Source organism: Cetorhinus maximus, chromosome 2 (assembly GCF_964194155.1).
Source record: "Cetorhinus maximus chromosome 2, sCetMax3.hap1.1, whole genome shotgun sequence".
Classification (NCBI taxonomy): Eukaryota; Metazoa; Chordata; class Chondrichthyes; order Lamniformes; family Cetorhinidae; genus Cetorhinus; species Cetorhinus maximus.
Genome location: NC_135880.1, coordinates 98045047 through 98059901, shown reverse-complemented (window position 1 = coordinate 98059901; position 14855 = coordinate 98045047). Strand labels below are relative to the sequence as shown.

The window sequence follows — 14855 nt, the reverse complement described above, 5'->3', positions numbered from 1 at the left end:
GCTTGGGCCGTTACTCTACAGCAAATTGTGGTGCAGTACCTGTATACGACAGACAGGGTAGCCTCTGAGAAATACATCAGTAAAGATGTTAAAATTGAACAGAGCCATTATTGCGACTTTGGACCGAGAGACTCGGACATTTCTGGGTTAACCCCTTTGCTCGGGCTGCACTTCAGCTGCAACCATTCCAGTCTCTGCTCTGTCATGGCTACCATCTCCTCGGGGAAAGAGGAGAGAGGGAGAAGAAAATGGATAAGCGAGCATTGCTGATGTGATAGGTGATGAGGTGTCAACGTGCAGGTAAGTGAAAACGCAAACGAGTTCGTGAAAGGCAGGATTTTACGGTATTTGCAACAGCTAGCTTCCAACTGCTATTTGTGCTATTTGCTGGTGTAAAGGGCTTGTGCACAGAATGCAAGGCATTAATTAACAAATGCAATTCCACATGAGACTATCAGAATTAGTTTTCTAGAATTTTGCATTCTTTTCAGCGGAGTGCACATGTCGGAGAGAGCTCTTAAAGGAGGAAAAGTTCATTTTTCTAGCATATTTTGGGGATCTATTTTTATGTTCTTTTGTGTTTTTTGATCAGAACCAGTAAGAAAGTAAGAATCAGGCATTTATATGATGCTTTTCCCATCTTCAGGGGAGGCTTCAATGCCAATGAAATACTTCTGAAGTGTCGTCACTATTGTAATATATGAAAACGCAAGTCAATTGTGCATACTGTACTGCAAAGGCCCACCAACAGCAATGAACTAAATGGATACAGTAAAGCTTGTATAAATAGATGTTTCCAAAAAAATAAATTATTGACAGTCCCAAATAACATATAGTATAAAAGACACAAATGCACCTTGAAACCACAGGGACTCATAAGTAATTTACCTAATGGACAGCCGCAAAGTGCCAAATTTGTTTGCAATTGTAAGCAATGGCTAAGCAGATCAGTGTGAAATTGCAAAAGGTGCAAGGAAAACTTACTTTGTGGAATAGGGAAGAGTGTGTCTGGGGAAGGGGTGGGTGGGAGGGAGGGGGAAGAGCGTGTTCGGGGAAGGGTGGGGGGTGAGGGGTGGGGTGAAGGGGAAGAGTATGTCCGAGGCGGGGAGGGGTAAGAGCGTGTCTGGGGAAGGGATGGGCAGGGAAGGGTGGCGGTTGAGGGGGGGAGACCATGTCCGGGGAAGTATCCACTGACAGGACAGACCCACCAGAGATGGTCCAGTGGTATACCGTCAGCTGGGAGTCCTCAACATTAACTCTGGACCCATGAAGTGTCATGGCTTTAGGTAAAACATGGGAAATGGGACCTCCTTCTGATTACCACCTACTGACCCCCTTCGGCTGATGGCTTTGTAATGGTTTAATACAATTGAATGGTTTGCTCGGCCATTTCAGAGGGCATTTAAGAATTAACTCCTCCATGTTGAACACCAATTGCAAGAAGCACTGAGGGTGGCAAGGGCACAGAATATACCCTGGGTGGGGGACTTCAATGTCCTTCAACAAGAGTTGCTCAGTAGCAGCAATACTGACCGAGCTGGCCAAGCCCTAAAGGACATAGCTGCTAGACTGGATCTGTGGCAGGTGGTGAGGGAACCAACAAGAGGGAAAACATATTTGACCTTGTCCACACCAACCTGCCTGCCACAGATGCATCTGTCGATGACAGTATGGGTAGGAGTGGCCACTGTACAGTCCTTGTGGAGACGAAGTCCTGTCTTCACATTGAGGATACCTCCATCGTATTGTATGGTACTACCACCGTGCTAAATGGGATAGATTTCGAATGAATCAAGCAACTCAAAAATCCATGAGGCACTGTGGGCCATCAGCAACAGCAGAATTGTACTCAACCACAATCTGTAACCTCATGGCCAGGCCTATCCTCCACTCCACCATTACCATCAGGACAGGGGAATCAACCCTAGTTCAATGAAGAGTGCAGAAGGGCATGCCAAGAGCAGCACCAGGCATACCTAAAAATGAGGTGCCAACCTGGTGAAGACACAACACAGGACTACTTACATGCCAAACAGCAGAAGCAGCTTGTGATAGAACTAAGTGATCCCACAACCAATAGACCAGATGTAAGTTCTGCAGTCCTGTCACATCCAGTCATGAATGGTAGTGGGCAATTAACCAACTGACAGGAAAGGGAGGCTCCACAAATATCCCCATCCTCAATGATGTGCGAGCCAAGCACATCAATGCAAAAGACAAGGCTGAAGCATTTACAGCCAGCTTCAGCCAGGTGTGCTGAGTGGATGATCCATCTCTGCCTCCTCCTGAGGTCCTCAGTGTCACAGATGCCAGTTTTCAGCCAATTCAGTTCATTCCAGGTGATATCAAGAAACAACTGAAGGCACTGCATACTATAAAGGCTGTGGGCCCTGCCAACATTCTCCAATGGTATTGAAGACATGTACTCCAAGTAGCTGCACTCCTAGCCAAGCTGTTCCATTCAGCTACAACATTGGCATCTACCCCAGCAATGTAGTTGACTCTTAACTGCCCTCTGAAGTGGTCTAGCAAGCCACTCGGTCCAAGGGCAATTAGGGATGGGCAACACATGCTGGCCTTGCCAGCGATGCCAACATCCCATGAAGGAATAAAGAAAAAAAAATTATTTTCTTTCCAAAAAAGCAGGACAAATCCAACCCATCCAATTACTGCCCCATCAGTCTACTCTTAACCTTCAGCAAAGTGATGGAAGGTATGGTCGACAATGCTATCAAGCGGCACATACTCAGCAATAGCCTGCTCACTGACATTCAGTTTGGTATCTGTCAGGGCCACTCATCTACTGACCTCATTACAGCCTTGGTTCAAACATGGACAAAAGAGCTGACTGAAGAGGTGAAGTGAGAGTGACTGCCCTTGACATCAAAGCAGCATTTGCCTGAGTGTGGCATCAAGGAGCCCTAGCAAAACTGGACTCAATGGGAATCAGGAGGAAACTTCTCCATTGCCAGGAGTCATATCTGGCACAAAGGAAGATGTTTGTGGTTGTTGGAGGTCAGCCATTTCAGCTGCAGGACTTCACGGCAGGAGTTCCTCAGGGTAGTGTCCTAGGTCCAACTATTTTCAGCTGCTTCATAATGACCTATCCTCTATCATAAGATCTGAAGTGGGAATGTTTGCTGATGATTACACAATGTTCAGCACCATTCGTGACTTTTCAGATACTGAAGCAGTCCATGTCCATACTCAGCAAGACCTGGGCAACATTCAGGCTTGGGCTGATGTGTGGTGCGAATGTTACTTGCCACTTAAGTGCCAGGCAATAACCATCTCCAACAAGAGAGAATCTACCATCTCCCCTTGACATTCAATAGCATTACCATTCACTGAGTTCCCCACTATTAACATCCTGGGGGTTACCATTGACGAGAAACTGAACTAGGCTAGCCATATAAATACTGTGGCTAGAAGAGCAGGTCAGCGTCTGGGAACTCTACAGAGCGTAAGTCACCTCCTGACTCCCCAAAGCCTGTCTGCCATCTACAAGGCACAAGTCAGGAATGTGTTGGAATACTCTCCACTTGCATGGATGAGTGCAGCTCCAACTACACTCAAGAAGCTTGACAGTATGCAGGACAAAGCACCCACTTGAATGCCACCCCATCCACTGCCTTAAACATTCACCACCGTGCACAGTGGCAGACAAGATAAGTACAGCAACTCACCAAGGCTCCTTTGACAGCCACGTCGAAGCTACAGTCCAAACCCACGACCTCTCCCACCTTGAAGGACAAGGGCAGCAGATGCATGGGAACGCCAGCACCTGCAGGTTTGCCTCCAAGCCACACACCATCCTGACTTGGAGCTATATCTCCGATCCTTCATTGTCGCTGGGTGAAAATCCTGGAACTCCCTCCCTAACAGCACTGTGGGTGTACCTACACCACATAGACTGCAACAGTTCAAGAAGGCGGCTCACTACCACCACTGTTTCAAGGGCAATTAGGGATGGGCAATAAATGCTGGCTTTTCCATTAATGCCCACACCATGTAGATGAATAAGTTTTTAAAAAAAGAACACATGGAACTTTACATTAGCTATCGCCTCCTAACGGACCACTCTTTTCTTCATTGGGATGGTGCCGTGGAATGTCAAGTAAGAAGTTAGGTGCAGAAGCCAATGTCCAACACACAATTTATTGTCCATTTATTAATTGTATGGTATTCTGATTTTCACACTCAGATTCTTGATGTGCATTCATGTCACCTGAACCTATTTGCCTAAAGAACTAATTATTCAGATCTACCCTAATCTTAAAGAGCTTGTTGAATAAATATTAGTTGGTTCCTAATGTTATGTCATTCATGTTAAAATTGTAATGTGCGCTGTATTGAACGTGTAAAGAAATTCAGTCATAGTGGATGTCAAACATTAACCTCAACTGTGTAATATTGTTTGATTAGTTTATAATTTTGAGGATTTTTTTAATATTATACATCTGTAATGATTTTAGAGATTCAATTTGAGAAAGCAGATTTATATTTTGTAGATTTAAAATGTTGCTGCATCTAAGTTCTATGTGTTTTCTCTTCAGACCCATCCAACAGATGATCTTTATGTGCCTGTTCTGAATATACAGAGATCAGAATTTCCTCTTCACACTGAAGTTGTGTTCATTTTACAACAACTGAATATCTCAGATTCTTCTTTAATATTCAGAGATGAAATTGACCTCCATTTGTTGAACAGAGAAGGGAAACTGACTTTAACACTTGTCAATCATAATGTGCTGACGAGGTACAGTTATTCAAAATTTTATTTTCCAAGTAGAGTAATGAAACATGAGTTAATTTTGACCTTCGCTATATGTTGAAGTGGTGGGATTTTTTTTTCAGCCCGTCAATTATAACTGGACAGACAATCTAGCTACTCAACTGAATTGGAAGGCCTAGGTTTTTTTTTTAATGGTACAGGGTGGAAAATAAGTCTGGAAACTGTTCCTGCTGCGTTCTACCTATTTTTCTGCTGTCTTATTTCCAGCTGGAAATAAAGGACAGGTGTACTGCAATCATATCCCAATGATGGAAACACTTCACCTAATGAATACCCTATCATTTGTCATAGTAGCGCTGCCACAAGTCAGACATCAAGAAATTCCTCCCATCTTCCTAGTCCATGATGCTGTAAAGGCAATTACTTCATGCATTAATCATTTCTCATCTGATTTCACTGACAGATTTCACGATGCCAGGGAAACTCGCCCGACCAAGATTAACATTATAATCATTGTTAAATGAGGCCACACATTTTAACATTAAAATTAATTAAATTATCAGCCTGCCTCCTGAGAGTGGATTGGTTGGCTGCCCCTCATCCTGCTGCTGATAAAAATGGAAAGGGGTGTAGGTTAGGTTCCTGTTTTAGACTTTAGTTTTATAACCTCTCACCTGAATACAACCTGACTAGTTTTGGGAGTTAAAATTACCTCTGAGTCTATGTCTTTTTACCTTGTCCCCTTAAAGTTACTTTGAAGCTGAAAATACTTTTCTCAAATTTTGTACATATAATCTGGTAATCAAAGGTCTTCTGTTGAGGAAGATGCAAGCTACCTATTAGGAGCATCTCAGTTTCTGGAATTTAAGTTGGCAATCGAATTATTATACTAATAAGAAGGAGCTCATTCCTTTGCATAAGTGTAAAGGTCAGAAAGCCAGATTTAGAATATTTGGAGATTTTAACATAAAAAAAAGATGAAGTCAGTGGCAAAAAATTTGGACCCAAAAAACCTGAATAAATTCATAGAAAATGAATAATATAAGGTGAATATTTATTTAGAGCATCACTAACAACCAAGGGACTTATAAAACGGCAAGTTAAGCTAAATGATAATTCACAATTATGTAAATGGTTTAGAGACACCTTTGTTGAAATGAGAGAGTGGTTAATATGATTGATGAAATTAGAAAGTATTACATAGAAAATAATCATGTGAGAATGAGCAAAAAACAGATCTAAACACTTAACCATTGGGGAAGAAAAAATCTCAATGGCACCCTGATCATCACAATAAGTATAATTGGCATGATATACATGATAAATACAAGAAATGTTATTTTAAAGATTCAGTACCGTGGCAGCTTAATGGGGGTGTGGAAATGAGCTTCTGACCTTTAGTGTTGGGGAATTCAATTTTCAACTGTAATTTACTATGGGGACAATTCTATCTCTGATATATGGCATCCAAGTATTTATCCAATTCTCCTGGTGCATGACTATTTGGGCAATGACTATTCGAAAATGGAACTGCACCCAATTCCTGTGGTGAAGCACCTTTATATCCTTGCAGTGTACGGAAACTCTTACACTGGCCATTGTAGACAACTGAGATTGGATTTCAAATTTAGTTTCTAGTAATGCAAAAGCAAAATACTGTGGATACTGAAACCTGAAATAAGAAAAAAATATGCTGGAAAATCGCAGCAGGTCAGGCAGCATCTGTGGAGAGAAACAGAGTTAATGATTCAAGTCAATGACCTTTCAGAAATGTTTTTAAGCCAGTGGAAGGGGGAGAGGCAAGAAGAGTAAAGGAGAAGGCCTGTGATAGGGACTGCGCCTTCTAGAGGATTTCAATGCAAGGTTAGGTAGTGACTACACAGCTTGGCCAATGTGCATTGGGTACCAGGCAATTGGCAAGATGAATGAAAATGGACAGAGGTTCCTGGAGCTATGCTGTTACCATGAAGCTTGTGTACCAATCAGCTGCTTCCAAACCAAGCCATGCCTGGCGACATCTGGGAACATGCTACTGGCTCCAACTGGATCCTATCATCATCAGATGTACCACCTTCAACAGTATCCTCGTCAAGTTGCTGCTGTCACAGCAATGACTGTGACATTCACCACTCCCTGGTATGTAGCAAGGTCAGCCCTCAACCAAGGAAACTATACTACTCTAAGAAGAAAGATCATCCTCGGATCAACACTCGCCGCATCACTGACTCCGAAAGGACCCATGACTTCCTCAGCATCCTTGATCAGGATCTTTTGGACAACAGTGTTCAAGGGCCAATTGCAGTGTCAAAGTGGGATCACCATCTATAACTTTGCACTCATTGTGTTTGAGAAAAGAGATCAGAGGAGTGTTGACTGATTTGAGACTTATTGGACTGAAATGAAGTAAGTTACTGCACCCAGGAGGAGAGTCCTGATGAACTACAAGCAAGTCCCCAGCAAAAAAAAATCTAGTTGCTCTCAGAGCTGCCAGAAAAAAGCCTCCGCAGATGGCTCAACCAATACTGGTTAAAAGTTTGCAACAGCATGCAATCTGCTGCTGAATGTGGGGATGCCAGAGGAATGTATGAGGTAAACAAGAAAGCATTGGTCCCAGCAGCAACAATATCAGCTCTCTTGAAGACAAAAACAGGAGTGATCATCACTGAATCTAGTAAGCAGATGGAAAGGTAGGTGGAGCACTACCTTGAACTCTACGCAACGGAGAATGTTGTCACTGAAGAAGCTGTCAGTGCCAGACTTTCCTGTCAAGGAGGAGCTGTACAGAGAGTCAACCATAGTAGAGCTCAACAGGGCTATTGACCATCTCGCCAGTGGTAAAACCCCAGGAAATGATGACATTTGACCTGAAATCATCAAGAGTGGAAAACTGACACTGCTGCAGCATCTCCATGAACTCTTGTGTCTCTGTTGGAAGGAAAGATCTGTGCCTTAAGATATGCATGATGGATATGTACAAAAACAAGGGGGATCGCAGTGACTGCAATAATTACTGAGGCATTTCCTTGTTAAATATTGTGGGAAATGTCTTTGTTTGTGTTGCTGTGACCAGATTGCAGACCCTGTTATCACACATCAATCCTGAGTCTCAGTGTGGGTTCAGAGCTGCCAGATCAACAGTCAACATGATTTTCTTACTTTCGTAGTTATGGGACAAGTGCTGCAATCGGTGCAGACTACTCTACATTGCCTTTATAGACATCACTAAGGCCTTTGATATTATTAGCAGAGATCACTTGTCAAACTGCTGTGAAAAATTGTCTGCCTGGACTTCTGGGTGTCCTTTCTTCTTTCCGTGTGAATATACACAGCTCCATTAGTTACAATGGAGCAACATCATATGCTTTCAAGATCAGCAGTGGGGTAAAGCAGGGCTGCATCCGGCATCCTGATGCCAACTCTCTGGCATATTCTTCTCCATGCTGCTATTGTACGCTTTGGCAAAGAGCTTCCACCTGCATACCAGAGCCGATGGTAAGCTATTCAACTTGGCAAGACTGCGTGCCAAGACCAAAGTGTGCTAAGTCCTTGGGCGGAATGGTCAATGCCCACTGGTGTTGGGCGTCATGGCAGGAGTGAGTGGGTAACATGGCGGGAAGGCAAAAATCGGTTTCACGACGTCATGAAACCAGTTTGTAATTGTCTACTCCGCCTGTCAATAGTGGGCTGCCTTTCCCACCGCCGCACGCCAGGAACCTCTTTGAAATACATCAGCATATCATTATAATCCCAGCTCACTGGAATCATCCCCCCACGATGGATTATCCAAGCATCACGTTGGTGTGTTTCCCAACCGTACATAAGTGATGTGCACCTTGCAAGCGATACTTGGCTTAGAACTTCAGGTTTGTTTGCCTACCTGGCTTCAGGCAGCATTTATGGTCATCAGCGTCAGGCTTCGCAGACGGCACCACACCACTTTTAGGGGAGCTCACGGATAGGTCTCTTCCTACCAGACCTGCCGTAAGGCGGAATGGCTTTTCAATGGCTGCAGGGCTAGAGCTTGTTTGGGAAAGGGGTAGAAGTGGCCTCAGGCAAATGAAGAGGATGCAGGACAAGGGTAGTACTGGGGAAGGGGGGTATCCCAGGGTGTGTGTGGGGCACATATTGATCTGTGCAAGTGGCCTCAAGATGGTGATGGCTGAGGAGGCAGTCTCCAGAGGAGATGAGGCCAGATGGAGATGTGCTGGTGTGTGTGCGAGAGTGAGTGGTGATGTCCCTTGAGCTGGCAGTGAATGAGCTGCGAGTGAATGTGTGAGTTTAGAGTGATGAGATGGTTGCCTTACCCTGGCAGCATGGAGGAGATCATTCATCCTCTTTCTGCACTGGATGGCCACCTCCTTCCGTGCAGTATTTGGCACTGACCACCATTGTCACTGCTTCCCTAGCCGGAGTGGTGAGATTGCTGTTTGCTGACGATGCTACGCTAACATCCCATACTGAAGCCCACTTGCAACATCTTGTAGATCAGTTCTCCTGTGCCTTCAAGGAGTTTGGACTGACAATTAGCATCAGGAAGACCAAATTGATGGGCCAGGATGTAGACTCCACCTTCCATCAACACTGACAATCTCATGCTGGAGATCATCGACAGCTTCACCTACCTTGGATCAACAAGCACCAAAAGCCTGGCCCTTAATGCTAAAATCAACACCAGGATTGCCAAGGCCGCAGCTGTCATGTTAGTGTTGAGAAAGTGAGTGTGGACCAACTGCAAATTAAGTGAAAATACAAAGCTCTGTGTGTACCAGGCTTGTGTTCTCCGTACCCTCCTTTACAGTAACAAAACATGGACAGCTTATATAAGTCAAGAAAAGTGGCTGAACAGCTTCCACCTTGGCTGCCTCAGATGAACATTGGGCATGTCCTGGCAGGACAGAGTGCTGAATATAAAAGTATACTAACATGGATGAATCCCCAGCATGTTTATCCACTTGAGTCAGAGACAACTCCATTGGCTGGGTCATGTGAGCTGAATGGATGACAGCCACATTCCTAAAGACATACTGTTTGGCAAGCTCGCTATCGGCACTGGACCAAAAATTCACCTATGCCTGCAATATGAGGATATCTGCAAGCGAGACCTCAACTTGACCAGGATTGGAGTCAATGCAAGGGAAGTCCTCACTGCTAACCAGAGTGCCTGGAGACAGGAAGTCAAGAAGGCTGTGGAAAAAGCAGAGTTCAAAAGAAAAAGACCAGATGGCGATAGAGAGCCCAGCGGAAGGAAAAAAACATCATTCGACCTTGGGCCAACGCTATTCATTTGAGCCAGCTGTGGAAGGGACTCCACTCAAGTTGGCCTTTACAGCCACAACAGACTATCTTCAGTCTAGAACTGACACACAACCCGGATGCAGTCTATCATCTCTTGAGACGAACGGATGCCTGTTACTGCTACTCTCCTTATGATATATCAGCCTTCCCATGACTATTTCAGTTTGTTTAGTTTGGCTCTGCTCAAAGAGCTGTTTTCTCAACCTTGTCTTTCTCACTCTGTGACCAAAACTTGATAGAAATTCCAAGCTACCAGCCATTCATCCAAAAATTAAAAGGCTGCCCTATGGATAACTGACTGTCAAACTCAATACATTTAAAAAAAAATCTTCTGTTCGACCTCCTCTCAGTCCTTTCCAAAGGTGATGATAACAACAACTTCAAACTTTAAAATATTATAATAATGTTGTGGTGGTATCTGATTTAAGGGATAGCTAAGAGACCAAAATAAGAAAGAACTGCTACTGAATTATCAATATAATATACTCTACAACAATATTGTTATGCAAATAAAACTATACCAATACATTTCTGAGAAAATATTTTGCTCTTAATATGACTGTATCATTAGAGAATTCTTATGTTTGCCAAATTTGGTTAGTTCTAATAGGAGGTGCTGATGTTGGAAAGCATGGCTAAGAATTGCTCCTATTTGAGCTCATGTTCACGGACTTCAGATCTATACTTCTGCTTATTTTAATTGTAAGGATTTATCACAGCCATGAATTGAATTTGAATCTGAAGTTGCCTGCATGTTTATCCATATTGTAAAACTTTACATTATTTTTCACGTCATGGTAGTTATTCTGTTAGATATTGATAGATGTGGGCTTCCGCTCTTAAGCTGACCCCCCTGCTCATAATGGAATGGTATTGATGATAATTCTTTGCAAATTGATGCCCTGGACTCTCCTGTCCTCATAAGGAAGGAAATATGATGGCGGGGGAACAAAAGGAGTTGAAAACAAAAATATACATCATGCAATGAAGGAGCTTATAAGGGCTTTTTTAAATCAATAACACTCTAGATGTTTAAACATGCTGTTATCTTTGGAAGGCTGCCATTATTTTGATTACTGTAGAGGATGCTGATTCAATGAGCCAAGCGTTGTTTGATTTCTCAAGTATTTCTGCACCTCCGAAGCTTTTAACTGAGTGTTGAAAGGTCTGCTCTTTTTGGGTAATGTTGTGTTTCCTGCTGCCACCTTTTCTTTTTTTAAAAACATGTTTGCCAAATAAATGCTAATATGGTTATGCAAAGCTTATGGATTATCTATATTTTAAAAAAATATTAAAATCATTAAATTTAAGATTTCCAAATCAAGGAGTATATTTAGTGCAAAAATGTTGCTTAGTAAAGTGAAATACCTAAAGATTCAAAAGTACTAACAGCAAAATTGCCATTTAGGTAATAATTTAGATTAATTAGTTTACCTGAAGTGCTGCACATTTGTAACAAATATTTAAAAGGAAAGCATTTTTTTTATCAGCCTTAAATAGGAAAACTGTTTATATATTGGTACCGCATATTACCGATTTAATTTCCATTACTGATCTAATTTATTTTCTGTAAGTTAAAGACGCAGTAATGTTATATGTGACAAGCAACTACACAGAAATAATTTGATTGTAATATTTTATAATATTTGGATTTAATAGTTTAAAAAAACACACCGATTGCAGGTAAGTAGCAGATTCAGTCCGACTGCATTCTTGGACCCAGAACCACATTACACAGGAACACAATTTGGACAATTGAGGCTACAGAATTGTTGTAGCATTTGTGATTTACATTTTCTTCCAGTGACTCAACTCTTGGACCAGAATTTTGCTGAGTTAGCCCCCATGTTCCTAATAATTTAAAAAATTTTGAAATTCATATGGTAAATAAAATGAAACAATAAGTATGTATGAAAGAATGTGGACAATATAAAATTAAGTGTTGCTGAAAAAAGAGACGTTGTCTCAGCTTTTTGTCATTCACTCATCAGGATAGCTTGCAAGAAATTACCAAACTGTAATGGGGGAACAACAATTTATACTGCATGAGAAGAGAGTGCTGATTGGTTGGCAAGTACACGGACTCTGGTGGAGGCGTTGCTATGAAGAATGCAACATGGAAAATTAGCTGCTCAGCTTTGTCCGAATTCATACTGGGCAGGTCGATTCTGATTGGTCAAGGCATTGCCCTGGAGAATGCACCAGAGAATGATTGTTCCCTAAGCTTTAGTTTAGATCAAAAAGGTGCAAAGTATGCACATGTTCCTTGTGCCTGCAAAGGACAGGGCACTATGTGTGAACATATGTAGGTTTAAAACATGAGTAAGTGAGTCATACTGCAAACCCAACTGACAATCTTATATATAGGCTGTACACCCAAACAATTGGCAGATCGTACTAACAGCATGTCCCTTCAGCTGTTTGCAACAGGCGAAATACTGATCATACCCAACCAGCCTGTGTTCATAAAACTCAAAGCATAGTGTCCAACATTAGATGTAATTCTGCAATGGGACAACACCAGCTAAAGGATCCTGATTGAGCTAAGAATGACGCTGATAACCAATTTGAGATTATTAGTTGGGCTGGCAGTGTGACTAACTTATGCATGTTCAAAGCCACATATGTACACACACAGGGCCCTGTCCTTTGCAGACAGAAGGAACATGTGCACACTTTGCAGCTTTTTCATCTAAACAAAAGCTTGGGAACAGTCATTCCTTGGTGAATTCCCCAGGACAATGCCTTGATCAATCAGAGCCAACCTGCCTAGTTTGAATTTGAACAAAGCTCAGCAACTAACTGCTCCATGCTGTATTCTCCATGACAACACCTCCACCAATCATAGTCCACTTGCCAACCATCAGCACTCCTCATGCAGTATAAATTGTTGCCGCATTATAGTTTGGTAATTTCTTGCGCGCTATCCTGATGAGTGCAAGGCGAAAAGCTTAGATAGCATGTCTCTTTTTTTCAGCAATACTCAAGTTCTGCACTACCAAACTACTATGGAAAAAAAATACATTTTTATTATGTTTTAGTGATGACAAAGCACTTGAAACTGCTGTTGTCAAAATAATTGACCACCATGAACAAGAGCGACTACATTCTACTCAGTGTGAAATTGTACTGGAGCCAGTTGGATCTTGCACTACCCTAATAGTTTCAGAAATTCTTCAAGAAGCTCCAGAGTTGCTCAACCAACAACTAACACATCTTTTCAGAGGTAAGAATAATCATTTCCCATCGGAGTAAATGTTCTCTGTGCATATGCATTTCTGATCTTGATCAAACACACACAAACGCTTAAAGAATGCTTGAGGAAGGAGGAGATTGAGTGAACCACCGAGATTAAAACCAATTAATGATGTAAGTATTATAATAATGATTATGTGCTACATTATATTTTTGATGTGTAGGTCAGTATGCATTATTGTGATCCCCGTGGGGGAACTGTAAACCCTGTAACCAAATTTACCAAGCTACCCCCAAATGAAGAAATTGTCAACAAGATTTCACTTTTTGTAACTTTTACTTTCACATGAATCAGAACCAGCACAAATTGAACATGAATTAACAGGCAAATAATACTTCAAATAAAAAGGTAAATTTCACTTTAAATAGTTGATACAACAAAGATACATCTTCCACAACCACAAGCACCCACAGACATGTGACCACCATGTGCAGTTCCAAAGTTCTCTACTTCGGCCTCTGGTCATAAAATCTCTCACTTTCCCACTTAACCAATTCGGCCCTCGAGTCGCATTCACTGGCGGCCAAATTCTATCTGAGGTCTCCAGAGATCGTCGTCACCTGAATGTTGTGCTTTTTCAGAACCTCCTTAGCTAGGTTCATGCCAGTCTTGATGGCATAGATTCCCCAGAGACCCCTGTAATGAACCCCATTAAGTGGTCTGGCCGGCTGTGGTAAAACAGAAACAGCAGCAGTAAAATTGTCCAATTCACAATCCCTGCTCCAACACTGTTTGCTTTTTGTCCTGATTAAGTATATTACACACACGTAGCTCTTTGTAAATGTGCCTTTTTGTTCTCCCCTCTGCTGCAGCTCTCCTTTGTGGCTGGCCACTAGGCTTCACATGTTAACTTCCTTCCTGCTGGTACTGCTTCCAGGTCAAGGGTTGCCAGGTCACATATGGACAAGTATGTTTTATTGCATCAATTGTAAATTATTAATTGATTAAACTCGTCCTTTTCAAACATTCTTAAAAGCAATTGCAGATTCCACAGACATTTTAAAGAAGTTACATATTTTCCTTACTATACTGCTTCTGTGTCAAAGATCATCACACCATGAAGATGAATATTACTTTCTGATATATTCAAAACATTTGTCCATTTCATGTATGATTTTTATCTAACTACTTAAAATAGATGCTGTAATTTTGTATTGTGTGGCGTGAATTGCATGGATAACTCTATTGGGTTGCTTGAGAAACTTTCCCATCCCAATGTCTGGCTTGGTATTGTCAGCGCATAGATCAAATATTAGGAAAATGACAGGAAGTGTATATAGAAACAAAAGAGTTTTTGTTTGTGAATCCAGATGAGGGTAAATATTTATTATGTTGGTGTTTCTTGCTGGTGGAAAATTAACAGTTGAATAATAAAGACTGCATGGATAGAAAAAATACAATACTTAAATTCAGGTTGCTATAATTTACTGTAACATTCTTACAACACAGTAATACTGACCTAATCATGTATAAATGTTACATTACTGCACCTAAAATGGCACATAGTAATGAACTTAGCAGTTATCACTACACTTTCTCCTGGTTTGTTAGCTGAGGAATTTAGACTCA

The 14855-nt window shown here is 41.8% G+C and overlaps 1 protein-coding gene across 3 annotated transcripts in view; it reads left to right on the top strand.

The window, feature by feature from the left end:
• Window positions 1-14855, top strand: part of LOC144696100 (protein prune homolog 2-like) — a 508829-nt gene that overhangs the window by 108099 nt on the left and 385875 nt on the right. For all 3 annotated transcript variants that reach the window (XM_078567388.1, XM_078567379.1, XM_078567368.1), the window contains exons 3-4: window positions 4557-4759; window positions 13072-13256. In XM_078567388.1, the coding sequence (XP_078423514.1) occupies window positions 4557-4759; window positions 13072-13256 (388 nt within the window). The remainder of the gene's footprint in view (window positions 1-4556; window positions 4760-13071; window positions 13257-14855) is intronic.